Source organism: Fimicolochytrium jonesii (genome assembly GCF_025526975.1).
Source record: "Fimicolochytrium jonesii strain JEL569 chromosome Unknown EV422scaffold_1, whole genome shotgun sequence".
Taxonomy (NCBI): Eukaryota; Fungi; Chytridiomycota; class Chytridiomycetes; order Spizellomycetales; family Powellomycetaceae; genus Fimicolochytrium; species Fimicolochytrium jonesii.
Window position 1 is genome coordinate 526,455 of NW_026515668.1, and position 22,416 is coordinate 548,870.

Genomic DNA, 22,416 nt, shown 5'->3' on the forward strand with positions numbered 1-22,416 from the left:
TGCCGTCGGCTTCGTCGCATGTCAGGTCTCAGCTCCTACCCAAGCCGACTGGAATGATGTACTTCGCATCATGCGCTACCTGAAAGGTACCCGCACCTTCGACCTTACCTTTAAGTCGGTCATTCAGATCAAGCTGGACTTCGCGTCTGTACAGACGCATCCTACGCAGACGATGCCAACGACCGCAAATCTACCGCGGGCATCGCCAGCTTTTTCAAAGGTCAGCTTATCTACTGGAAAAGCACCAAGCAGAAGTGCGTAGCTCTCAGCTCCACAGAAGCTGAGTATATCGCCGCATCCCTCGGTTACAACGAGGTCATCTGGCTCCGCTCGATTCTCGCGGAGGTCTTCGGCGACAAATAGGGCAACATCAAAGACCCCACGCCACTCCACATCGACAATCAGAGCGCACGCGAGATTGCCAACGCCACGGCTATTACTCAACGCTCCAAACACATTGACGTACGCTACCAGAAGCTACGCGACGGCATGGCGGAGAAAGTTGTCGTACTCCTCGACACCGCGACGCAGGAACAACTGGCTGATTACTTCACAAAGCCTTTTCCTCCCGAGACACATACGAAATTTATTCAAGCAATTCAAGAAGGACGTGTCGCTAGCAATAGACAGCCGGCGACGACTACGTCCGAATGAGACATACGGAACACCCATACCAGGACGGCTTCTGGGCACTATATACGACTTTGGCACCTTAACCCACCACCGTGATAGCTGCCGCTGCCCCCGCACCGGGGGCTCCACCGGCTCCGGCTCCGCCTCCACCAGGCGGACCCCAGGACTACCTCCCCCGCCGTTTCCGTCACCATCTCCAACCTCACTCGAAGACAAATCATCCATGTGCTTTCGCAAGTACTGGAGTCGCTTCATCATCTTGTCTCGCTCCCGTCTCTCGACCGCATCACTGCGGCGCTTTGCCTCTTTCATCTTTTCTTTCGATATGCTGCCTTTTGCCTTATATCGTGACTTCGAGACTGCATTACATCCAAGGTAGTCTGCCTCCTCCATCAATGCCTCGAATGACCCCTTCTTTCGCTTCGATCGATCCAGTTTCGCCTTCGTAAACGCCAGGTGCTTCGCGGGGTTCTCATGGTTATCCTTGCGGTACCTCAACGTCGATACCTCCGTTGCCAATCGAAGAGCTTCTCTAACTCGGGCTTTCAACATCAAAGAGTCGCTTGCGGACGCTGCGGACGATGCGCGCGTAGAGCGCGTAGTCGGTCGTGAGGGTCCTGGCGGAGGTGCAGCTGGAGGGGCTGCTGGTCTCACCGTCTTACGGGCCGTTTGCTTCTTCTTGCCGTCGCCGCTCTTCTTGCCACTCCCGCCGTTCTTGCCTCCGTTCGCCATTGTTTCGCGTATCGTGTGGTAGTCTGGGATACGGTAGTTGAGTATGGGGAACGTTGGTCTTACCTCTCTGGGGGTGACTGACAGCTGTCTCTTGTTTTAAACTCGCGGCGTTTCCCCTTCTTTCATTTTTACTCTTTCATTTCTTTCATTTTTTAGTCATAGCTATTCATCCCCCCGACCGCCCGCTTTTCGCGTACGGCCGCACCGCTGTACTCATTGTTTGTTTTTCATCTTTCACTTAGATAGACTCGTGAGTTTGAGTGGGGGTGTTGGAGGTATCATCCTCCCGAGTCCCCGGTTAGGGTTCCCGTAGTTTATTCCCTCACGTGACACCCCTCCTGCTTACGCCACGGTTCCGCGTACGGGACTTCACTCTTTTCTTCCCCTTCAGACCTCGCGTCCTCTTCACACTTTAGACTTCAATACATACTTCACAGTACAGCATTGCACACTACATAGAGTTCGCTCAGTCATCTGCTTCCTCTGCCGACTACTGCTAAGTCTCTCGACCATGGGTATGGTAATCTTCTCGTTCGTACGGCTGATCTTCTATGCAACGGTGGCTTGCTGGAACCAGAAGCGGACGACGTGCGACAGCAGCATGTATGGCATTTTGTTTGTCGACCCCTGGACACTGGACGTCCGCATCTCCATCAACGGCTTTACTGCACGCCAGGCTTTTCTGTGGGCGGTCGGCCTAGTCCGCGGTATCTCCACTCCCGGTTCGGTGCTGAATATGTTCATGTCAAAGAAGCTGGCATACGATTGTAGTGTCCATTTGGCCCGGATAGCGAAAAGAATGAATTTGAGCAATGTCAACTTCTCCGGGCTGAGGAAGTACTGGCGCGCAGGAGGTAGCGGGAACATAGGTGGATCGCCAGCGGGGTATCCTCCTCCTACTGGAATTGCATCATCGTATGGTTGATCCTCCTCCTCGTACAGGTCGTCGTTGTCCAAGACGAGCCCTTCAAAATGCTAATCCTCATCATCTTCAAACCCATCGGCAGCGTCGAGTGCTATGTTGAGGTCAAGGTGCTGTGTATAATCGTCCTCCCCGTAGTCCAAAAAGTTGGCCTCGTCATCATTTTGTTCCATGTCATCCTCTATTCCATAGTGCAAGTCCGGCTGTGCAAGTTCGTCGGGAACAACAACCCTGGCCTGTCCATCCGCTGGTGGGGCGCCTTCTATATCTACCCGGTCTGGCTGATTCTCAGCAAAGTGGATACAGAGATGGATCTTCGCAAAGTCCTCATAGCTGTCGAAAGTACCGCTAAATCCGCACTCCCTGCACACAATCTGCGGACGAGGCTCACGATGCCTAGATTCCTTTCGCAACTCCGTACGTGGCGATAAATGTGGTGCAGGAACCTGGTGGGAAGATCCTTTTGACAAGCTGGTACGGGGCATCGGAGCACGGACATCGTAGTGGGTCTAGGTATAAATGGTTATTTGATACGATGGTGGCACAGCCTATCCGGAAAGGGATGAAGAGCACATTGGATAAGATGACAGGTTCTTGTTCCGCCTTTTTTCTTGATCAACCAGAGTCGCCATGTGCAATGACGATTCTCAGTTTGTCAGAAGGATATCGGAAAAGCAAGAGTGATATGCCAATGGTTTACTGGTGATAATCTGGGTGATAATGCAGCATTATGAATGATAAAGCCCTCGCGCATGGAACAATACGTTATTTTCCGATAATGATTAATGCATACTTATGAATCACGTGATTATGCATAAGTATGCATGACATATGATTTCATGGGTGGCCGGCGGCAACATTCGACCAATAGCTTTAATTCATGAATTATTTAACATATTCATTTGATAATTAAAACATATGGCGTGTTTCGATTATGCATTTGATTATTCGTCGCGTGGACCTGCATTATCATAAGTATGCATCGGCTGAACCTTAATAAATCATGGATAATTAAAATTATCCATGGCGCGTTTGACCCGTAGTGTATAGAGTATAGAGGAGGGGACTTGCCCATTGACGAATTTCAAGTTCCATGGTGTCCAAAGAACATACTTTACATACTGTACATATAACAATCTACGCAGAACAGAATGAGGAAACTACAAATTACACTGAAGAGACCGAGGCCTGCGCCCAATCCTTCGTTGAAATCAGCATTCATCTAAACGGACGCAGCACCCAACTTCTCAAAAGCACCCAACAAATCCCCCTTCAACAACTCCCATTTCTCCACACCCACACTAACCCTAAGCAAATTCTGCTCGATCTGCTTATCACTCAGCGCGCGCCACTCAATCAAGCTCTCTACGCCGCCAAGACTCGTGGCATGCTTGAAGAGTGTAAGGTGACTCGGCAGGTGTCGAGCGAGGTCTGGCGTCTTTAGTGAGAGTCCGAAGACTGGGGAGTAGCCGTTGGGCATCTGGGCTGGGAGCCATTTGGTTGTGGAAGGGTCGAGAACGCCTTGGAGGGAGGAGTGGTGAACGGTTTTGACGACACGGCGGACAATATCGATTTCGCGTTGGGTGGGCTTGTTAGCGGTAGGGGCAGTCCCGGATGCCGTTGGCAGCTTGTTGTCGTCCGACAAGCACGTATACAGCCAGCGTACGAGCTTTTCCGCGCTCTCACTCTGTCGGGCTACTCTGAGCTCCAGCGTCTTCAAGCTGCGTAAGCACAGCCATTGCTCCATACTGCCCATGATGCTCCCCAAGATAGTCCGCTCCGTCAGCAGCTCCTTGGCCCACTTGCGTCCCCTCTCGTCATCCTTCAATGTGATGACACCCGCCAGCATGTCGCTGTGCCCGCCAAGATACTTGGTGCCCGAATGCATGACGATGTCCGCTCCTTGATCGAACGGGTTCTGCAGGCCAGGAGGCGCGAAAGTGGAGTCGACAAGCAGATATGCCCCTGCTGAGTGGGCGATCTGAGCATAGTGAGCGATGGAGAGGGATTCGCCGGTTGGGTTGACGGGGGTTTCGAGGTGGATGATATCGCCTGGTTGGAGTGAGGAGCTAGGCGTAGATAGCGGTACAATGCTGAGGGAAGTGAGCTTTTGATGAAGTTGAAGCACTCCGAGAGACCCGTGGTAGCCGGGGCTGAGGGCAACGTTGCGGGGTTTGAAGTAGGTCTGATTAAGAGAAGAGAGGACGGAATTGAGTGGACATTGAGAAAGCAGGGAAATCGGTTTTCTCCTACGGCCAAACTGGCGCAACGTACGTAAACGGCAAATAGCGCGGCCAATCCGTTAGCGTATGTGATGGCCTTGCCGTGTGTCAAGACTGACAGCTCATCCTCAAGACGCGTAAGATTGGGTGCAGACTCGCGAGAGTAGACAAATGGCTGGACGGGCTGGCCCTGGAAATATCAACGTAAATGAATGATAAGAAGTAGTGAATTCAGCTCCCGACAAGCTGGAGATGTGATCAGCGGGGGTATTCTGGCGCTACGGCGCATTGGCGGTCGCCGTCGCTCGCGCGAGTCTCAAGCATTATTCCGCCTCTAGCTTCCCGTCGATGAGAAGCTAACTACAGCCAACTTCCGCTCGCTTGTAGGTCCTGGGTTCGCTTCCCGCCAGCCTCATGCCTTCCCTATCGCTCCCCGTCCCAACCCCAACGCCCAGATACTTACCTGACGGTCAATAGCGGGAATAAGCAGGTCCGGGTCCTGAGCATACTCAAATGTCGTGGTGAGGTGAATAGGCGGGGCGACTTCTCTCGTGTTGGTGATAGACTGATCTCGGGTGGCGGGGTGTTGCTGGTCGGTGTTGACGCCGAACGTGACGGCGGTCGTGGGAGCCGGTGAGTCCCCGCTTGGAGGCATGTTGCTGGTGGTGTGGCAGACGGCTGGTAAAGAGGTGGGGGGGGGGGGGGGGGGGCGGCTGGATGTGGTCAGTGCGCTGAGTTTTTATGGGCGGCCGGAAATAGGCATATCAGTTTGAGACTCCATCTCGAGGGGGAGGGAGGGGGAGGCCCTTGTGCGACTGGCGCGTTCTGGGTGACTGTGGTGACAAATCCTGCCCAACGCGTTGGCGGAACCCCATGCAACGGCTCGAAGTGAGTACGCCTGGCACTCGCTAATCCCAGTATCTGATGTTACCCGCTGGGTACTCCAATTGTCTTCAAGACTTCGGCTGCTCGAGTTGAAACTGAAAGGGTTCGGCATCCCGTTGGGGGCCACCACAAGCGATCGGTCTTTCAAGCTAGGACTCGGACAACTGTGACAATATGGCTTCCTCCACCTCTGGCAGATAACGCGTGATGGAGCGCGGCTGCTCGTCGTCCCGAGAAGTGGTGAGCTCACGACGCCGCTGTGCTGAGGTGCCCAATTAATGGGTCTTCGGGGCAACATGTGGGGAGCCCGCCATTCCGAGGTATCGCTGCCGGCCATGACGCCCTCTCCCAAGGAACGCACACCAAAAAGCGACGCTAAGGCATCGGTGTCCGATTTGCCCTGTTGCTGCCACAAATAGAGAGCGCCAGATCTGTTTAATGTTGAGAGTGGGTGGTAGTGGTATCGGGGGATTCTCTTTCGGACACCGCTCGCTCAGCTTCTCACGCGTTTGTTCCTCCGTGTCACTCCGCAAGGCACAAGAAGCACAGCGGGGAGAAGAGGCCATCTGATCTACAGGCAGGGAGGCGGCGCTTGGAGCTCGCTCGTCTACTGACGGCCTTCCAACAGTGAAAGAAGGGTTGGATATATAGATAGAAGGCCTCATATCTTTTCGAGTTGCTTCACAGGTGTGCCATAGGTCAATGAGCGATCCTTCAGTGGCCGACCCATGGGCCGAAGGCCCACTCCCCACATTCAATCCCGACGATATTCACACCCAAGCCGAGGTTCATACCAGCGCTGTTACGATTGATGTGCCTGTTATATACCCTCCCAGGCCTTCAGAGGTTCTTCATAGCGGTCACTTTGAGCCTGTCGAAGATGAGCTTGACAACGAGTCCCTCATCTTGCCGCCGCGGGATGTTCCATCAGCCTCGTTGACCAGAGGCAGTCGACGTGGGAGCTTTGCAACAATCGGTGCAGCAAACGAAATGTCGTCGCTACTAGCTATCGACTCGGCCGACGACCTGATCCGAAGTGTTAGCGAGCTGTCCTCCAATGCAAGTGAAAACGATGAGCTAGAGGGGAGCGGGGAGGAACGTCCGCCGGCGCCTACCCTCGTCTCTTCGACTCTCAACGTACTGAACACAATTTTAGGGACGCAGATGCTGAGGTATGGTCCGGTGCGGTCGTTTGAGGGCTTCATGCATTGGTATCTGCTGAGCGTGCGAACTTTGCGGTATCTGTCAATTCCTCTGGACTGAGCCACAAAATCGTCCCTCCGTAACAGTATGGCTTACGCATTTGCTAAAATCGGTCCAGTTACGGGCACCATCATCCTCATCATTTTCGCCCTGGCCACTCGTAGCAGTCTCCGTTTCTTGGTCCAATCAGCTCAGCAAGTGAGCTATCACGACACACGGCTGGCTGTTCTTACAACGGCGAACACGCCATCATACGCCACTTTGTGCCGTGCCGCGTTTGGCTCCTCTCGCTCAACAAACAAAGCAGGATCGGAGCGTTCGGTTACGCTCATTGTCATGCTGGTGGACGTCATGATGGTGTTTGCGTGCCTTGGGTTCGCCGTTAGCTACTTGCAGATGATTGCTGATGGCGTTCCGAGGATTGTTTGGGAACTTGTGCCCGGGTGGGATGGCAGCGGAGAGTGGATTGTCGGATGGATCTCGAATGGCCAATTCTGGCTCTTTGGTCAGTTGAATCTAAAAGTTCCTAGCTGGTCGTGTTCGCCGTCTATTAACCCCAATCCGTCTGAACTTCAGCTTTTCTCATTCTACTGATACCACTATCGCTCTCACGCGACGTCGATGACTTCAAATGGTTCTCAGGGACGGCGTTTGCGTGCGCGGTGTATATGGCGTTGGTCGTCGTCATCTGTTATTTCACGCATTCCGCTGTCCCAGCGGAGGTCACAGAACCCGGCAACGGCCCCGCCGCACCAACGCCTCCGGGGGATGGAAATCAATCCAATCGCCCTTGGTATCTCCTAAATGATGACATTGTCGGCACCTTACCTATTTTTCTATTTTTATTCACTTGCCATCAGAATGTGAGTGTCTTCTGTGCACCTGTGAGCTACCGTCGCTGTAACTAATATCCGATGCTTCCAGATATTTTCTATCTACAACGAGCTTAATACATCACCAAACAGCGCGGAGAACACAGCTGGCACTGCGTCTCCCAAAACCGACGCATCGATAATGCACATCATTGATCTAGCGATTTTCCTATGCGTCGTTATATACCTTGCTGTCGGGTGGGCGGGGTATTTGACATTTGGAGCAAAGGCAGAGGAAAGTCTTTTGAACAACTGTGAGTAGAACTTTGCTGGTCTTAATCTGCATCCCAGTCTGACCACTGACCATCCCGCAGACAACGCTATCGTAATAACAAACAGTGGCACGGATATCCTTTGTGCTGCTGTCCGCATTTTCATACCCGATCCAACTACACCCCTGTCGCGCAGCACTGGACTCGATCCTAGCATATTTTTGGTCCCCATCTCCATCCTCATTTCGCCCATTCGGCGGACCTGCAGGACGCTACTCCCGCCTCGAAGCGCCGCAAAGAAGCCAGTCCGGTCATCGAGTGCATCGCCGCTCCCTCGCCGGTCTCTCCCGCTCCGCTTCCGCATCGATGGCGACACCTATACCACACTGGCTAAGCAGCGCCAGTCCATCCTCATTCTCCCTCTCATCTCCACTAAGCATGTCGCCTTCCCAATCCTCAATATCCCTCGGGGCAAGCCCAGACCCTGCATACCCCCCACCGCACCACCACCGCCGCCGATCCTCCCGCCGATCCCGCGCCCGCGGCTGCTGCGGGAAAATCTGGCAATGGTGGTGGCGCCGCTTTCGACAACTCCTAAACGGAATGGGGATAGAGACGGGCGACGAGAGCAGCGGCGTTATATCGCCCGAAACACGGACGAGACATCAATTGACTCTCTTGCTCCTATTCTTGACGTACCTGTGCGCGGCCTGCCTGCCCGACCGCATCCTAGACAAGGCGCAAGTTTTCATTGGCGCGACGTGCGGGGTAGGGATATGTTACGTATTACCTGGGATGATGTTCCGCCGCATCGTGTTGGCAGACGCCACACGGACAAGCGATGATCGGGTTAGACATAACGTCGACCGGGGGTCGATGTTTGAGAGGGGACTGTCTGTTTCGGATTTTGAGTCGGAGGGGCAGTGGAAGTTGATGGGCGTATCTCATGGGACGCTTTTGACTTGTCTGAGGCAGAAGGTTGTGATGGACGACCTTTCTTGGGCAACAGTGGGCGCTTATTCTGTAGAGGTGCTGGGCTTATTCTGTGCATGCTTAGGTGTTGTATATTGTTTCATGGCATAGATACAGTGTGGATATCATAAAGGATGCTATGGAGTTGTTTGCACACCGGCTGTGAGCCTTTCTTGGGTCATGCGTTGAACCCCGGAGGAGGCGAGCGAATCCTTCCGCCAGCACTCTATCGGCATTATGAAACCATATGTCCTAATCAAAGCGGATTGACCAGCGACTGTTTGGCCTGATCGCCAGGTGCCTCGAAAAAAGAGACTACAGAAACCTACGTGCGATGGATCTCGATGACTTATTCGCTGTCTACCTAATCCAGCACGTCAATCTATGACTGAGCCCGCAAACCCACTGAGCATCCGCTCACGCGAGCTCTCGTTGATGACTCGGGCCCGTCGTCGCGCTGTAAGGTGTCCCTCCTTTATCCGTGCTATCCCAGCTTCTGATGTCGGATCGGACCTTTCTGAACCCTTGGGAGGCTTTATTCGTCAAGTCGTGTGGTGGCAAAGGCACCTTTCGAGTACCACTCGGCAATGACAGCGAATCGATCATCGGCGGTTTCCAACTATAAAAAACGTAACACGATGAGACCATAGTACAAGGGGAATATCAAGGGGTTTCCAACCGCGCCAAACCTTATGCATGAAGACATCGTGTCTTGTGGCATTTGCCTCCTGGCTTAATACAAGATCTTGAATCAAGCGATGCTCCGGCGCGCATCGTGGACATTCTTGATCGGCATCGCCCAAACATCTGAATAGGGGAGTCATCAGCATCCACGCCGATCCGGTGATTATCTGGTATTTCCAGCAATCCGAAAAACTCATCGTTACCTCTGGTGATACGAGTGCTTGCAAAGAAAATGTATCGTCGGCAGCTCCAATGGTTGACGGCAGATTTCGCATTTCGTGACCTGGAAGACGACGGGTCTTTGAGAGACATGATACGTGAGGAGTGCGATTTAGAAGACGCGCAGGTTATTATGTGCTTACTTGGTCCGTATCTCGTCAATCTGCTCTTTCATTTGCCGCGTTTCTTCCCGATAACTCGTTATCAGATTCTGAGACTAGCGCGCGTATAAACGGCGATTAAGAGCCATCCTCTCTCGCTTGGTATGCGGTTGGTTAACACGTACCTCTTCGATAGCTTTCCGCTCGGACTCGACCCTCCGAATGATATAGTCTTTCACCATCCCAATGGTTACAGACGGGTTGCGCGCCAGCACTTGTATGACCTGCAATGGCGGAAGCAGACTCTTTCGATCGATGGTGTCCAGAACCTCCAGAAGCTCTGCTTGCGGATTGGGCCCGCCCAATCCAGTCCCTTGTTCGGCGAAAAATGCGAGTGCTTGGGTCCAGAGCCCGATATCTGCGTCTCTGTTGGCATGTGTGTGTCAGCAGTCACTTGGTGGTACAAGGTGTCGATAGCCGCGAAGCTCACCCGTATTCTTTACACGTCGCAATCACACTTGCGTAATCGCCTGCGTCCATATGCTGTTGCAGGATGTCCTTGTGTCTAAAACCCTTTGGATCAACAAACCGCAGATGGCCGATTTCGCCGAACGAGAGACTTACAACGACATTTTTTGATACAGATATAGCGTCCCAGCCTCAAATTTGTGTGTCCTGCACAGGATCAATGCATGATTCAGGTCGTACGTAGCCTGCCATCGGGTAGGAAACATCGTCAGCTGAAGTATATGTACTCGACGTTCCCAATAGACTTAGGATCTTACATTTGGATTCCGAAGGAGCTCGTCTGCGTTCATTCGCCACCGGGCTAGGGTTGGCGCATCAACGATCGCGATAGGCGATGCCGGAGGCTATTGGGAAGTACACTCAGTAAGCCCAACATCCGCCCGTCATTTCTACGCTGACTTCCAATCTTACTTCATCATTTGAGACGTCATCGACAGGTACATGACCTCCGCCCAAATAGAGCTCCAGCAAAGTGTTGCAAACTACTTTCTTGCTGGCGTTATCTTGTTCGACACTCTCCGCTTGTGCTGGGCTACTTTCCGCTTTCGCGCCGTCCTTCACCTGCTTTGCTGGCTGCTTCCCTTTCCCTCCGATCGAGAGCTGCCATTTGCTTTCCAGAATCCTTTCTAGGAACGTGATGCACCACTCCCCCTGATTGACATAGAGATGTATGAAGTCCTCTGGTTTGGCGCTGGGACTGTCAGAGTCCGTTGGTCGTGGCGAGCAAAGTCTGAGTAGTAATTGTGTCATCTCCGCTGGCATCTCCGTGACGAGAGTGTAACCGTATTTCGCAAGCGATCTTTTGCTTTCGGAAAGTTCCATAGCTTCAACGTATTTAACAGCTTGGGCGTAATCCTTCAGGTCCTCGACCTGGATTCGTAGGTACCACTCGTTTTCTCCAAACTTCTTCGCAAGATATAGCGCATGGCTGTAATATCTTCCCTGGCGGCACACTCGGATGGCGGTTTCTACGTCGAATTTGAGCTCTTTGCCGGTCTTGATGAACTCGTCTAACCGTCGCACATCTTTGAGTTTGGTATAACAATTGAGTAACAGCGTTGTATGGTCTGCATTGGCGAGGCCTTTCTCGTGTAGCGCTTGCAGGTACGACGTCAAATTGTGGATGCGCTGAGCATCCAAGAACTTTCGTATCACATACGACGGCTCCAGATGCCCGATAGTCTGAATGTACTGCTCCATGGCAGAGTCGTACTCGCTTTTCGAGTAAAGCCAATCGGCGTACTTCTTATAGATTTCCACCAATGTTCCATAGTCGTAATCCCCGCCGATCGGCATGGTTGGCGATGACACTGGGGCGTCTGCGCTAGGCGGCGCATGCGGCGCGTTGCAGACTACGTTGATAGCCAAGGAGTACATGTTCTTCTTGAACAGGATATCGAGTTTGGTATCCATGTCTTTCTCCATGAGTTTGTAAAGCTGTTTCGACGCGTCGGTTAGCAGCAGCCCATGTCATCTTAAATGAGACGTTTCTACCCACTCTGTGATCTTCCGTTAGGACATATAGCTCACCCCACTCACTTAGCACAGACTTTATCGCCTGCGCCCTAGAACCCACCCCGCCGAACGTGCCGGTGTAGGCGATGAACTTGTTCTTTAGGTCATATAAAGTCAAGATAGTTCCGGGCATCGTTTCCGATGGGGCTGTATCCAGAACGGATCTGCTTTCGGCGTCGATGAAGTCCGATAATGCAGATTGGCGACTTGGTGCAGGAGGTGCCTCGCGCGAAACGACCACCAGGTAGTTTCGCACCCATGTTAAGGACGCTTTATGGCCTAGTAGAGTATCGATGTTTATTACGGCAAAACATGACTTGAACGCGGTTGCTCTCGTTTGTGCGCACCCTCAATGACAAAGCATGGTCCTCTCCCATCCAATCCATAGAAGTATACTGCCTGTGCGTCATCACCTTAAGATTGCATGAACTGCATTCCACTGCTAACGTGGCCACGTACCTCTTTCCTGCCCACCACAATCTCCTGATTCGTCTCTTGCGGTGTCAGAATGACCGTATCTAGGTCCCCCCCTTCTTCGTCCAGTGTTTGCTGAAGTGCCAAGGGCTCTTCTCAGCAACAACCCCTACCCAGGCCCCGGTCGCCCAAGATACCACCCACCTTCACATCCTTGCCTGAGGTATCGCAGGTCAATATTCGTGCCAGGGTTACTATATACAGGATGGTCCTTTTGCCGTCCTCGTAAAAGCCAAGCCCTGTGAGTCTTCTCGTAAGTTCCCATGAATGGCGCGTAATTGCAGTTGCTCAGGCTAACCGGTAATCATCTCGCTGCCCTCATGAATGATCTTCGACTTGGTGAATCTGTCCCGCGAAATGTCTCCTCGGATCACGATAACGACTCCATTCTCCAGCCCGATCGCCACCTGCGTCATATTTTCCAAAACGGCTATTGCCGTGACCTGTGCGGTGCCTTGGGTAAATTCAACGCAATGTAGGGCAATCTTCATGAATGTCCAAGCCTACCGGAAAAACCTTCTGGCCATATTGAATCTTGCTCGTCCGTTGAAGACCAGGTGTTTTCGCGTTCCTGTCCAACTTGTCTAAGTTCCACACCTTTACAATCGGTATTCCGTGCTCATCCTCCTGTGAAGCCAAACTGCTTTAGCTCGAGTCCACGACTATCTCAAGCTGTACTAACTGCACTCACCCCGACGGACACAAGCTGGTTCTTGAATTTCATATGTCTCAAGTGAGTGACGCGCCCCTCGTGAGCTTGGAAGCTGAACACGACGCTCATCGAGTGGTTCAATATGATGACTACGCCGGAGGCATGTGGAAGGGACAAATGGAGTAAGACATGGTTCAGGAACATAAGGAGGTGAACTGATACGATACTCATCTCCATAGAAAAGGTGACCTCTGCCATGGGAACTTGCGGTCACTTCCAGGTCCTGAACATAAAGGAACGAAGGTTACTTCCTCACGTCATCTAGATAGGGCTGTGGGAGGAACGACCGCTACCTTGAGCCACTGAGGTGCCTCCCCCGGCTCCGAGGAGCTGGCGACCAGCTCTTGGTCGAAAAAGGTGAACTGCCGCCACTGAATTACAGTCATTTTACGTGGTGATCTAGCGTATGCCAACCTTGGGAGAGACTAAGGACAAAGGATATGGGCCACCGCTGGCTCTTCCAAAGATGTGACGTTTGCAAATCGATCTCGACAGCGCGTGTACAGTAGCGCGTCAAACCGACAGTGTCAAAACATCGACTTTTTCCTTTTGAGATCGGAAATCTCGGCTGTGGTTTGGCATAGTATCGACTACCTCCTCGTACTACAGATCTTTACCCTGTTTTGATCTGGAAATCACATCAAGATTGGGAAGAAATGACAGAGAAGGCTTGCTCTCAGAGTGAAAGTCTAACCATTCAAGCCCACAAAGTGGATGGGATCCAGATCACAGCCAATGTGCGCAAACCGAAACGGCAGATATCTGTCTCTTTCAAAACCAAGGTAGTGTGGCTGCGAATCACAATCTGAAACACTTTCTGATGGTAAGGCTCATATAGACACTCCTATAGGCACGCCGTAGCCCTTTACCACATGAGGAGAGAAACTCAGCGGTCAGACAGGAGAAGCAGCCGATATCGAGAGCTTCCAGCCGGATATCAAAGAGACCCGCATGGAATACAGGTGGTGGATCAGCTACGGAGAGAATCGCAAAGAAGCCGATCTCGGGCGCCAAACCTTTCATGCAACCTATCGAAGCGCCACATCTCGCAAGGAAGACAGAGGTATCTCCAATCGAAGACCTGCGGCAAAGTCCTATCCCTACGCTGAATCTTACGGACGAATCACATATATCGATCACAACGGGCTCGACGTCACCCAACATAGCCCAGCCATCACTACCATCGGAAATATCACGATCAAACGGCGACCCAGAGCCATGTCCTGGATTACTGGAACTGGCCCCGGCCGCCGAGAGTTTAGATGCGGAAACTCAGAGTGTCCCAATTGCGTCAGATACCGCTCATATGCCGTCGCCGCCATTCCCAGACGGTCCCAGATCTGTCATCGGTGCATCGTCTGTCGAGGAGATGTTTTCCGGGCTATCGAGCTTGGAAAGGGAGTACCTATCAGAAGGCAGCCCACAAAAGTCGCGGCATACGGTAACAATGGCCCCAGATGGAGACTTCAACGCAACCGTGTTAGATTTCCGGAGATCCACTCGATCTGAGCCTGGTCCGTTGCCGACATGCTCGGAGGTTTCCGAGAGCAGTGGAAGCGCGGAAGGACACCCAGCACAAGATGTCCCGGGGTCATGGGCCTCTGCAAACCTCCCCATTCCATCATTGCCCACCAACCCGGCATCAGTGCTCGCCATTCGGCATGAGCATTTGAGAGCTGATCCTCCACTACCCCAAAGACACTATGCCCGACCTGCTTCTCGTGCCGAGACGTCCGCGACACATTCCGCTGACTACCGGCACTCCATTGATCGACGAGACCGCATCAGACCCAGTACAGCCACCTCGGTTGTATCAACGGATGACAGAAGTGAATACAGCTTCAAGGATGATCCCACGTCACGGCGGGTGGACAGGATTCTAGACTTTCTGAAAGGCGTTGAGGAGGATGATTCCAAGAGCGCCGCGGAGCTACACGCAAAGCAAAGTGATTTTGAGAGCATCTTGGGCGGAAGTAACAGGTAAGCTTAGAGAAGGGGTGGATATGCCGGCAGATTGTACTTCATCTGATCGCTTATCTTCGTAGCACATCAGGATTGAAAAGTCAAATGGGGAACTCAGGTTGGCAACAGTTGCGTTGGACCGATTACGTCCGTACTGAACGAGCTCTGACGCATTCTTTAGCCGCAGTGTTCGACGGGGTCAAGGCCAAGATAATCGGCCAGCAGATGGAATTGGACGAGAAGACGAGAACACTCAGCATGCTGAAGAAAGAGTTGAAGAAGCTGAAGGACAATATGCGTGAGCAGACACTAGAATCGTATGTGAATCGTCTTGACGGGGGCACTCCTATCTGGTATAATGATGATTAACAGAACCTGACGGACGATGCAGACGGAAGGAGTTGAAGTCTAAGCTGGCAATGCAGCGCAAGGAGTACGAGACGATCATCAAACGGCATCTAACGTTTATTGACAAGCTGCTCGCCGAGAAAGAGGAACTCACAAAGAAGTGTGAGGGTCTCACCGGGGAGGTGAAGGGATTGGAGAAACAGTTCCGAGACAGGGTACTTCATGAATGAAGTACACAAGGCTTCCAATTGCATTCCGTCTCATCATCGTTTTGTTATCGTAGTCTAGGGTGCTGGAAGAGCAGCATGAAAAGGATCTGAAACAACAGAAAGAGCTTTGGCATTCAGCCGAGAAGCTCAAGCGGGATAAATGGATACAAGAGAAAACAAAAGCTATTAAAGACCAGACCATCAAAGGACTGGAACCTGAGATCCAGAGAATGCTCGCTGTAAGCACCTCACCACACGTTCTCGAGAGTGACAGAGCAGTATGCTGATCCAAAGCTCGGGTGACATATCTAGCAACACAAGCAGCAGATCCGCCAGCTGGAGGAGAAGTACCGGGAAGAAGTTGTGAAAGAGAAAAGCATCCTTGTCGAGCAGCAGCAGCGGCAAATGGTAAGTTCGATGAGACATATCTCTCTTCCACTTGAACCCGAACTCACGAATGCGGTCTTCTCGTACAGGAAGGCATGCGAGACCGAATCGTCGCAGAGCGACAAAGAGCTTGCGAAGAGGAGAGGGAGTTCTCAAGGCAGCGGTATCAAAAGCAGCTGGAACGAGATGAGCTGGAGTTCCAACAGCAAAAGCGCAAGCTTCTGGCGGAATTTGACGAGCAAAAGCATGCCATATCCGAATCTGCCAAGCAAGAAAGGCAAAACGAAGAGCTGGTCCACCGGAAACAACTGGAGGAGATACGCCGACAGCTTGACGCGGAACGTGAGGCCAAGGCGCACGCGTTGGAGGACCTGCGTAGGAGGCAGAATGCAGAGGTGGGTTGTTTGGAAACGGAGCCACAGCTTCGGGTTCATCTACCAACTACAAATTTGAACGCAGTCGACGACTTTGCGGGAGAAACTGGCCATCGAGAGAGAAGAGTGGCAGGCTCAATACATGGCAAAGCAAGAGGCCGAGATGCGCACGCGTGAGGTACCAACCCTCTGCCTGACAACACCGGGAACAGTTCATAGGAGGGAGTCAAGCTAATTTCTCTTGCAGAAACAATTCAAGGAAAAGCTCATACGCGAACGCGATAGCGAAATCGAGATGGTTGTGCAGCGCTTGGAATCCGAAACGAGCTCTAATTCAAGCGAAGGAGTGCGAAGACATCGGTTGGAGATTGAGCGCATCCGGTCAGAGGTTGCTGACGAGATCAAGCAGGTGAGACGAGCGTACCGACTTTGGAGTTTGTTGCGTCCTTACTGATTTGGCATGATAGCTGCGGGATCAGCATAGTCTCGCTTTAGACAAGGTCGTGAGCGCCCAGAACGAAAAACGACTGGCGGAAGAAACATTGAAAGGCTTCGAGAAGAAGCTGCTTCAGTTGCAATACGAATCCACGGCGAAGGACAATCTGATCCGGGATCAGAAGACCGAGTTGACGAGGCTGAAAGTCGACGAGCAGACTCTTATGGAAGCGATTCGTAAGTTCATAAAACATTCATCGGTAATCCGAACGGCATCTGAACATGGTTCTCATCCAACCAGGGAAGGACTTCGTTGACCAAATCGATGCCAAGGAAGAAGCGTTGACGCACTGCAAAGATCAACTAGCACAACATGATCAGGAAATGGAAGCAACGCGACACTTGCATAATCAACGACTCGAGGAGTTGAGACAAGAGAAGGTGGGCCTTTTGTTTGATTGTGTAGAGGATCATGCGAAAAGCCGTTAACCAGCCCAAGCAGGAGCACACAATACAAATGATAGAAGAGCAGGTTCGAAAGGCAATGGGCGCTAAGGATCAAGTCATCGGTAGCCTTAAAGCTGAAGCACAAGACCTGGGCATCAAGAACAAGTATCTAGAGCAGATCATAGAAAAGCAGCGACAGGTACGTTCCCTTTTCGCATCTCATCATCGAAGCTGTGAAGAGCGATTTCCCAACCTTGATGATCCCTCATAGGAACTCCTTACATAAAACACATCAAGTCAAACGAATGTACATAGCTCTGAGGACTACCAGCCTCTTTCACATCTCCCAATCTCCCGTAAGGATGCATTTACAGACGTATGTATCCTTTAAGGGTCCTCTACGGAAAAACGCGTGTCCCGTAGTGTACAGGATTAGACCAGAATTGTCAATCCTTCTCCCTGTCTGGACCGGGGCGAGTTGTCTGGACGATCCCCTCACGGCTTAGCTGGACGATATACCATCTGCGCTTATATACAGTATCTTCCCGTCATATTATGGCACCTCACAAAGGGTGTGGTGGTATGGTGACCCAGCAGCAACGACGCAAACGAGAAGCTCCTCATGCCATTGTTCACAGCATGGCTATCGAAATTCAGCATACCCACACCAGTGACACCACCGTGCCAAGCCAGAGCTACGAGCAACTTACGATAGAGGAGTTTTCTGCGGTGGCCACTGTCAGCTCACAGATCATTGCTCAAGCCAATTCCCACTTTGCTGCATTGACATACATCTGCGAACGGTTGAAGAGAACCTATCCCCTTCTCACATCAGGAGAATGCGGGTCTGTAACGCCCCTGATAGCCTCTCTACTTCACGAGTCGAACATTGCGCAAACCGCTTCCAGCAACATTCGCAACGGGGATATTGGAGGCAACGCCGCGCTGAGGGGCTGGGAACCTCTAGTCCTGCTGCTGCAGACACAACCATCGGCGCCAACTTCAGACCGCGCGACGCCCGTCTTCAGGAAGATCATGGAGATCCACGCACTTGGGTTCTGCGATGTGATCAGTGATAGCATTCTTATAGGGGCACTCTGGAAGCGAAACCAGGTCCCGGGAACTCTGGAGCCGACGCATGTAGAAACATCAAAAGCCATCCAACACCTTCTTTCCACCAAGCGTCGAATCTACGCACTCTCCCTACGCCGCCGCAAGTTTGGTGTCCTACGTTTCGACAACGCCAATGATGAGAACACAACCTGGACGGCAATGTGTGAGCAGCTAGCAGAACTGCCCACCAAACGGAGCATCCGATCCACATCAATTATACCTATCTTTTCAAATGCAAAGCGAAACCTCTACCGCATGCACATTGATTGGTGCCCAACAGACGACGTTTTCCCTCTTTCGGTGGCCTTTCTATCGCAAACTCCTCAATTCCATCGCCTATCGCAAACTTCTCGTGCACTTGTGTGCACAACGGTAGAATCTGTTGCATGCACGCTCAACCCGGGGCTTCCACATATGACTCGCAGGGCTGGGACTGAGTCAACCTCTGATGGCGCATCCAACCAAACCAGATCACATCAACGGCATCGCAGTCTTAGAGTAGGATTCTACGCCAATTTGCTAGGGGATGTGGTGGAGAAGATGGATCTGGACGACGATGAGCGGGCTTCAATGGTGATCGACCTCGCCATCACACCCCAATCCCTCCCCTGGGAGGAGCAACCAGTCAGCGTAGCTTCCGTGCGCCTAGTCTTGGATCAACCGGGTGACAGGCTCATAGAGGCTTTGTCCGTCAAACAAAGAGAATCAAAAGAATCAGAGAAGGAGACAGAGGGAGCAGGCACGCCAGTAAAGTTCCGGAAGTTTACCATTGAGCAAGGCGATGATGGGAAACTCCGGTTGTATGCCGAGAAGCGTGTGCGAATGCGACCCGCACCCAGAGAACAGGGTCGATAGTCGATAGATAGTCACGACCCAGAGCACCCAGAGAACAGGGTCGACAGTCGATAGATAGTCGCATTGTACACGCTCTCACGGAAATTGTAGTGGTTCAATAATTTTAATATACATTACACATTTGAGAACATCTACGCCCTCACCAATCATCGGAGGGAAGGGCGTGAATGCACTAGACTACTAAGAAGAAGGAGATACGCCGTGCAAATATAATCTACGGTCTATCCAAGGGAATGGCATCTGGCTCAGTGACTGCCTCTACGCCCTTCGGATTCCACTCTGATATTGCCTTGGCCATGACAAGGTTCAAATTGCTACGCGGTGCATTCTCGTCACGGTCCATTTTATTCCCGCAGTTGATGTCTGAACAGAGGAATCTCCGACCTCGTAGCTTCCCCGAAAGGCGCTTACACTTGAAACAGGCCTGTGTGCTCCACGCTTCACTTGGATGGACTGTTTGTCCACATCCACGAACAGTCTGCCGATGCCCCAACGTCTCTCTGAGTGTCGCATGCTGGAGCGTCATGAGAATTCGCTTGTTGAGCCGACTGAGCTGACCAACTCTCCTTTTCACTAGTTTTGGCACATCAAATGTGGGTAGAAGCACAATGTCGAACTTCTCGAGGAAGCTGGCCGTATGAATATGCAAGTGGTCGATCTTGTTACCAAGGCTGGCACGGAGTTTTTCGATTTCTTCAACGTGTTCCTCGCATACCCTCTCTCTCAGTTCCTGTTTTTGTTTGGGGATCACATCACGTAGCTGACAAGCGTGGGAAAGAAGGCCATCTCCAATGGTATCCTGAAAGTCCCTCTTGAAGATATCGCCGTCTAACAACGATTCGAGTGCTATGGCGTGAGCTCTCCATTTCTTCATCCGAGCATCGACCTCTTCTCTCAACTTCTCAATGTCAGGAACCCTCTCCAACATTTGACCAATGTGAGATTCGATCTTGTCCATCTTGCGGAGGGCCGGTGTGATGTATTCTGCGGATGGTCTACCAAATAGGATTGTGTCTCCATATGAAGTATACCCGACCATAAACTTCTTGATGCCGGGATCGATGGAGATCATGGTCGGTAGACCAGGTATGGTGCTCCACGGCGTCTGCGTGTTCTGCTTTCGACGCTTGACCCAAACATTCCATGTTCGCTTGACCCCTCTGAATGCTTCCGGGTCTAGGTCAGGGTCAAACTCCCATGGAATATAGTGTGTCTTTTGGCTGATAGCAGCCAGCCTTTTCAGGTAGAGTGCCTTGTACCGTGCACGCCTCGGGGATGTTGATGGGTATCTTTTTCCTGCTTCCAGAATCCGTTGGTCTCCGTCTTCAATTGCCGGTGCAAGTGGAAGTTCGATCGCCGGTATGGGCAGCCTCTGCAGGGAGAGAGTGGCTTTCCACTGCCCCTTGTCATCCCGCGCATTCCGTGTCAGGTACAATGTCCTCCATTCGTAGTCGATATCTTTTCCTTGATAGCCACCCATCACGGATCTCTCACACGGGAATGGCAGCACATATCCACGTTCTCCGAATTTGATAATGTAGTCACTTGACCTCATCTCGTAGATGGTCAGCCTGCGGATGGTTGTTCTGTGCCGCCCGGGTATGGCATTATCTCGCATGCTTTGCCCACGCCCCAAAGTCGTCCTCAAGCCCTCACTGGTCTTCACAACCAGATCCAATTTTGCTCTAAAATCGACGGTGAGCCTCGCCTTGTTCCAGGCCTGACTCCCAAAGTGAAGGGCCGTCGAGTTGGCAACAAAGAAGTGCTTGGCGTACAATCTCGTCATAATGGACTCAAGATCTGTCAGCCGTTTTGTGGTTTCTAGGAAGTTGCTGGCGTGGGTCGCAAGTCTGGTTGTCATCGCGCCCAGGTCGGGGCCTCTGACTGTGGTGCCAATGATTTTCAGACCATGGTGCTTCGACAGTGCAACCTGCAACTCCACAATCGATTTCACGCATTCAATGCGTAATTTTTGCACCAGGCTCATGTCCAGTGTCGCTCTCAAATCCACCGTCTCTTTTTTATCCACGATGTCTTGATTTCGTTTACTGGCTCGGCCTGGATGTAGAGTCCAGACAACAGATTGTGCAAGGAATGCGATTGCGTTCTCCATTTTGACGAGTTCCTTTCGACGATTTGCAGAGGGATCAACTGACTCTTCCGCTTCGGGTGTTGCCTCGACCGCTTCGTTGTATGGGTATGGCAGTGACCCGTGTGTCAGGGCGTCCAACACAAGAATGAATGTTTTATAGGCTGCCGCGCCTGGATTCCTCTGCCCGTAACAGGTTCCCTTGACCATTGCCCGATTCTTAACCGTCTTGCGGGAAAGAAGGAATTTCAGAGCAATCTTCTGCTCTGCCGTCACTTCCATTGTGACCGAGTGTTTTTTAAGAACTGCGGTGGCTTGCTTGATCGTCAGAGACAGTGTGATGGAAGAGGTTTGGGTGGTGGTGGTGAGATCCAGTAAGTCGTCCGCCGCCCGCTTCCATTCGTCGCCCGTGTGCGGGAGCTCCACGTCTACCGTAGGATGGTTCTTTGAGGATAATTCTTCTACCGTCACAACTTTGTTCGGTGTGGTGGCACAGATCCGAAAACATTGCGCCTTCCGTTCCCACAGAGCCTTGAAGTTCTTCTTGCCGCCTGTGCCATCAGGTTCCCCATAAATACGATCCAGCTCAGCGGTATCCTCTGCACCGACAATCTCCATTGCCTTGGCTTTGTTGTCTGTATCATCCCAATTCAAAAGGTCGATAAGGTGGTGGAATATGTGCTCGCATAGTAGGGCCTTGTCGTTCCCCTTTGCCCACTGTAACGATCGTGAAGGTGCAATCATCCAGCACTCTGCGGGCTCCTCCGAATCGCGTTCAGCCACCACTAAGAATGCGGGGGATCTCTCTCTTCTTCCCGTCAGATCCTTGATCTTGTCTACCAGATCCTCCACATTCAGCTCCCCGGCCGTCCGCACTTCCAGCCAGCCATTACGCTCATAAGGGTCGGCCCATTCCCTCCCGCGCTGTGCAAGTAACAACACGAGGCGGAATAATGCTGTTTCCGCAGCGGCAGGTGGCTTCTTTGAGAGGTGCTCTGCCCACGACCGCAGGAATATGAAGCGGTCTGGATCATCCACTCCATCTGCAAGATCCCACTGTTGTAGTGCCGTAAGAGCCAGCTGATGTGAGGCAGATGGACGCCCGAATGCAGTGAATATGCCGTTCACGGTTGCGTCCTTTGCCGAATAAATTGTGTGATTGGCGTTGACGGCATGCAGTATATCCTGCAAGCTGGCTATTGATGATGATGCAGAGGTATTATTCGGCGAACATCGAATGGTGCCGTCCTGAGCTACAGTGACGGTAGGTGCAGTCTGGTGTGCATTGAGAAATGCCATGGCACTGGTGAG

The 22,416-nt window shown here is 52.0% G+C and overlaps 7 protein-coding genes across 7 annotated transcripts; 4 read left to right on the forward strand and 3 right to left on the reverse strand.

Moving 5' to 3' along the window:
• Positions 1 to 3,309: 3,309 nt before the first annotated feature.
• EV422DRAFT_511142 (cystathionine beta-lyase) lies at positions 3,310 to 5,219 on the reverse strand. Its single transcript, XM_053068990.1, has 3 exons — positions 4,973 to 5,219; positions 4,562 to 4,699; positions 3,310 to 4,472 (listed from the first exon to the last, which is right to left on the reverse strand). Exons 1-3 carry the CDS (start codon positions 5,162 to 5,164, stop codon positions 3,510 to 3,512), a joined length of 1,293 nt encoding a protein of 430 aa, XP_052929960.1. The 5' UTR covers positions 5,165 to 5,219; the 3' UTR covers positions 3,310 to 3,509.
• A 1,165-nt stretch (positions 5,220 to 6,384) lies between these two features.
• EV422DRAFT_490482 (transmembrane amino acid transporter protein-domain-containing protein) lies at positions 6,385 to 7,903 on the forward strand (the record flags this gene model as incomplete). Its single annotated transcript, XM_053067469.1, has 5 exons — positions 6,385 to 6,566; positions 6,684 to 7,102; positions 7,174 to 7,460; positions 7,522 to 7,723; positions 7,809 to 7,903. Coding segments are annotated over 5 exons (1,185 nt in total), but the record flags the coding sequence as incomplete, so codon positions are not given.
• An 839-nt stretch (positions 7,904 to 8,742) lies between these two features.
• EV422DRAFT_511151 (uncharacterized protein) lies at positions 8,743 to 13,440 on the reverse strand. Its single transcript, XM_053068991.1, has 18 exons — positions 13,180 to 13,440; positions 13,058 to 13,109; positions 12,866 to 12,990; positions 12,682 to 12,801; positions 12,473 to 12,617; positions 12,319 to 12,413; positions 12,160 to 12,249; positions 12,048 to 12,099; positions 11,684 to 11,979; positions 10,597 to 11,622; positions 10,443 to 10,529; positions 10,282 to 10,370; positions 10,148 to 10,222; positions 9,843 to 10,083; positions 9,700 to 9,773; positions 9,541 to 9,636; positions 9,343 to 9,460; positions 8,743 to 9,272 (listed from the first exon to the last, which is right to left on the reverse strand). Exons 1-18 carry the CDS (start codon positions 13,270 to 13,272, stop codon positions 9,189 to 9,191), a joined length of 2,958 nt encoding a protein of 985 aa, XP_052929962.1. The 5' UTR covers positions 13,273 to 13,440; the 3' UTR covers positions 8,743 to 9,188.
• On the forward strand, positions 13,393 to 15,734 carry EV422DRAFT_7596 (uncharacterized protein). Its single transcript, XM_053074371.1, has 7 exons — positions 13,393 to 13,668; positions 13,737 to 14,866; positions 14,932 to 14,966; positions 15,030 to 15,165; positions 15,240 to 15,358; positions 15,480 to 15,644; positions 15,718 to 15,734. Exons 1-6 carry the CDS (start codon positions 13,543 to 13,545, stop codon positions 15,482 to 15,484), a joined length of 1,551 nt encoding a protein of 516 aa, XP_052929963.1. The 5' UTR covers positions 13,393 to 13,542; the 3' UTR covers positions 15,485 to 15,644; positions 15,718 to 15,734.
• Positions 15,445 to 17,469, forward strand: EV422DRAFT_7602 (uncharacterized protein). Its single transcript, XM_053074373.1, has 9 exons — positions 15,445 to 15,644; positions 15,718 to 15,813; positions 15,882 to 16,187; positions 16,252 to 16,344; positions 16,414 to 16,575; positions 16,634 to 16,838; positions 16,903 to 17,042; positions 17,101 to 17,247; positions 17,320 to 17,469. Exons 1-9 carry the CDS (start codon positions 15,636 to 15,638, stop codon positions 17,332 to 17,334), a joined length of 1,173 nt encoding a protein of 390 aa, XP_052929964.1. The 5' UTR covers positions 15,445 to 15,635; the 3' UTR covers positions 17,335 to 17,469.
• Positions 17,160 to 19,169, forward strand: EV422DRAFT_7555 (uncharacterized protein). Its single transcript, XM_053074368.1, has 2 exons — positions 17,160 to 17,247; positions 17,320 to 19,169. The coding sequence occupies exon 2, from the start codon at positions 17,604 to 17,606 to the stop codon at positions 19,014 to 19,016; it is 1,413 nt and encodes a 470-aa protein (XP_052929965.1). The 5' UTR covers positions 17,160 to 17,247; positions 17,320 to 17,603; the 3' UTR covers positions 19,017 to 19,169.
• Positions 18,908 to 20,513, reverse strand: EV422DRAFT_511162 (uncharacterized protein). Its single transcript, XM_053068992.1, has one exon. The coding sequence runs from the start codon at positions 20,494 to 20,496 to the stop codon at positions 19,231 to 19,233; it is 1,266 nt and encodes a 421-aa protein (XP_052929966.1). The 5' UTR covers positions 20,497 to 20,513; the 3' UTR covers positions 18,908 to 19,230.
• Positions 20,514 to 22,416: the final 1,903 nt, after the last annotated feature.

What these genes read in the sequence shown, in the direction of transcription:
- EV422DRAFT_7602 (XM_053074373.1), top strand. An exon ending in AGCAGCAGCAGCGGCAAATG is followed by an intron (nt 15,814 to 15,881) that starts GTAAGTTCGATG and finishes CTTCTCGTACAG; the next exon opens with GAAGGCATGCGAGACCGAAT. An exon ending in TTGCTGACGAGATCAAGCAG is followed by an intron (nt 16,576 to 16,633) that starts GTGAGACGAGCG and finishes TTGGCATGATAG; the next exon opens with CTGCGGGATCAGCATAGTCT.
- EV422DRAFT_7596 (XM_053074371.1), top strand. Translation starts at nt 13,543, where the DNA reads ATGACAGAGAAGGCTTGCTCTCAGAGTGAAAGTCTAACCATTCAAGCC. An exon ending in ATCTTGGGCGGAAGTAACAG is followed by an intron (nt 14,867 to 14,931) that starts GTAAGCTTAGAG and finishes TTATCTTCGTAG; the next exon opens with CACATCAGGATTGAAAAGTC. An exon ending in AAGTCAAATGGGGAACTCAG is followed by an intron (nt 14,967 to 15,029) that starts GTTGGCAACAGT and finishes CGCATTCTTTAG; the next exon opens with CCGCAGTGTTCGACGGGGTC.
- EV422DRAFT_7555 (XM_053074368.1), top strand. Translation starts at nt 17,604, where the DNA reads ATGGCACCTCACAAAGGGTGTGGTGGTATGGTGACCCAGCAGCAACGA.
- EV422DRAFT_511151 (XM_053068991.1), bottom strand. Translation starts at nt 13,272, where the DNA reads ATGACTGTAATTCAGTGGCGGCAGTTCACCTTTTTCGACCAAGAGCTG. An exon ending in CTGTATCAAAAAATGTCGTT is followed by an intron (nt 10,223 to 10,281) that starts GTAAGTCTCTCG and finishes AAAGGGTTTTAG; the next exon opens with ACACAAGGACATCCTGCAAC. An exon ending in ATTGACGAGATACGGACCAA is followed by an intron (nt 9,637 to 9,699) that starts GTAAGCACATAA and finishes TGTCTCTCAAAG; the next exon opens with ACCCGTCGTCTTCCAGGTCA.
- EV422DRAFT_511162 (XM_053068992.1), bottom strand. Translation starts at nt 20,496, where the DNA reads ATGGGTGGCTATCAAGGAAAAGATATCGACTACGAATGGAGGACATTG.
- EV422DRAFT_511142 (XM_053068990.1), bottom strand. Translation starts at nt 5,164, where the DNA reads ATGCCTCCAAGCGGGGACTCACCGGCTCCCACGACCGCCGTCACGTTC. An exon ending in TTCCCGCTATTGACCGTCAG is followed by an intron (nt 4,700 to 4,972) that starts GTAAGTATCTGG and finishes TGATATTTCCAG; the next exon opens with GGCCAGCCCGTCCAGCCATT. An exon ending in CCGCGCTATTTGCCGTTTAC is followed by an intron (nt 4,473 to 4,561) that starts GTACGTTGCGCC and finishes TCTCTTAATCAG; the next exon opens with ACCTACTTCAAACCCCGCAA.